The sequence below is a fragment of the Phytophthora infestans genome, genomic scaffold (assembly GCF_000142945.1).
Source record: "Phytophthora infestans T30-4 supercont1.4090 genomic scaffold, whole genome shotgun sequence".
NCBI lineage: Eukaryota > Oomycota > Peronosporomycetes > Peronosporales > Peronosporaceae > Phytophthora > Phytophthora infestans.
Window position 1 is genome coordinate 1 of NW_003304590.1, and position 1540 is coordinate 1540.

Consider the following 1540-nt stretch of genomic DNA (forward strand, 5'->3'; position numbering starts at 1 on the left):
AGATAGTCATCCATAACATATACCCTTTCGCCTTGGTGTAGGTTTAAATCTTTAGCCTATTATTCAAATAACGGGGAATATGGAGGTGGTAGAGCAGAAATAGCGGGCGGCACTATTGGTCTTTATGAAGTTTCCAGTCTTTGTCCAGTACTTTCGGGACTTCTTCTGCACTTTATCCAGCGCGAGGCACTATTACACAAAGTATTAAATATTCACGTGGATCGAGCAGAAAAATGTGTACATCGTACAACGTTGTCCTACGGTTATAAGATGGATAAGATGGATTGGCTTTAATATGAAACAACTAAGCTACATTTTGTGTTCTCATGTAAGTAACATGGCTGCACATGTCCAAACTGCTCTTATCCAGCGGGAGAACCACTAACCGGAGACCCATTGACTTGTGAAGAGTCTGCTCCTGCATGAGTTCTCTTTCGCAGCAAACGAAAGAATGCTCGTGCCACTGTAAACGGCACACGAGCCACTGGCGACGCCCCTGGTGACGCCGTCGGTGGTGACGGAAGTGCGTTCTGCGCGCCGTTCTCGCCACTATCGCTTTTTTTCCTCAGTGAAAACCCGTGGAAAGCGCCTCCGAAACTTGGGTGCTTTGAGGAAGACGTCGGCGGCTGAGGCATTTTATCTTCGTCTTGTACAGACGCAGCTACTTCACTGATGCGGTTGATGAGCCACGAGTGCCACATGAGGAACGGAACTTCTTTTGCACTGATCTCACGGTACCACATGTCGATCGTGAGGCGACTTGATGAGCTGAAGCAGCGTTCGTGCAAATTGTTTTCGTTGATAATACTTAACGCCGTTAAGTGGAAATAGTGGTGGAGTTTCTTGTGAGTCTCCAACTCCGACTTGGACACGGTAACCTGCTCGCCGTCTTCAGCGACGACAGACCTTGGGAACGGTGAATACGGCACAGCATTCGCCGCGAGGAAGGACCGCCTTCGTTTGATCCCTAACGGTGACGGCATAGCCGGATCTTCTGCATCACAGTCGTCAGTCTTCGTATCAATGCTCGGTTTGGCAGACACAACCGTTTTAAGATCTTTTTCTTCAATGATCTCGTCATCCGAATCGCTTTCTTCGTCGTCCTGGTCGACGATAGCTTGCGAGAAGTAGGAAACATGCTCCAGTAGCTCCAGTTCGCGCTGAAGACGCTTACATCGAGACTCGGACGACAGCAGCGTCTCACGTAATTCATTGCTGTGCACTTGTGCATCGTCTCTCGCCTCTTCTGCTAGACGAAGCTGCTTCTTTAACGATTTCATCTCCTCCTCGTGCTTTTGAGCAGCTGTCCGCTGTGAATCATTTTCGTGCTTCACTTCTTTCATTGCACGTATGAAACGAATTCTGAGTTTTTTAAAGTAGAAATATCATAAGAGACCGAATGCGCCAGCGTTACACCTGCATTTTTTATGTGCAAAGTCCCTGCGATCGCTTTGAACCGACTGGAAGTCTCCAATCTGCAAAGAAAAGGAGACTGGGTACTCCTATCAGAACTTCTTCGGTTCCTCGGATGACGAGGAAG

General features: G+C 48.1%; 1 protein-coding gene across 1 annotated transcript; it reads right to left on the bottom strand.

Annotated features, from left to right (window-relative positions):
• Nucleotides 1-362: 362 nt before the first annotated feature.
• PITG_22570 (uncharacterized protein) lies at nt 363-1280 on the bottom strand (the record flags this gene model as incomplete). The annotated part of the gene is made up of 2 exons (XM_002909693.1): nt 363-1013; nt 1113-1280. The coding sequence occupies 2 exons, from the start codon at nt 1278-1280 to the stop codon at nt 363-365; spliced, it is 819 nt and encodes a 272-aa protein (XP_002909739.1).
• Between the last annotated feature and the right edge of the window lie 260 nt (nt 1281-1540).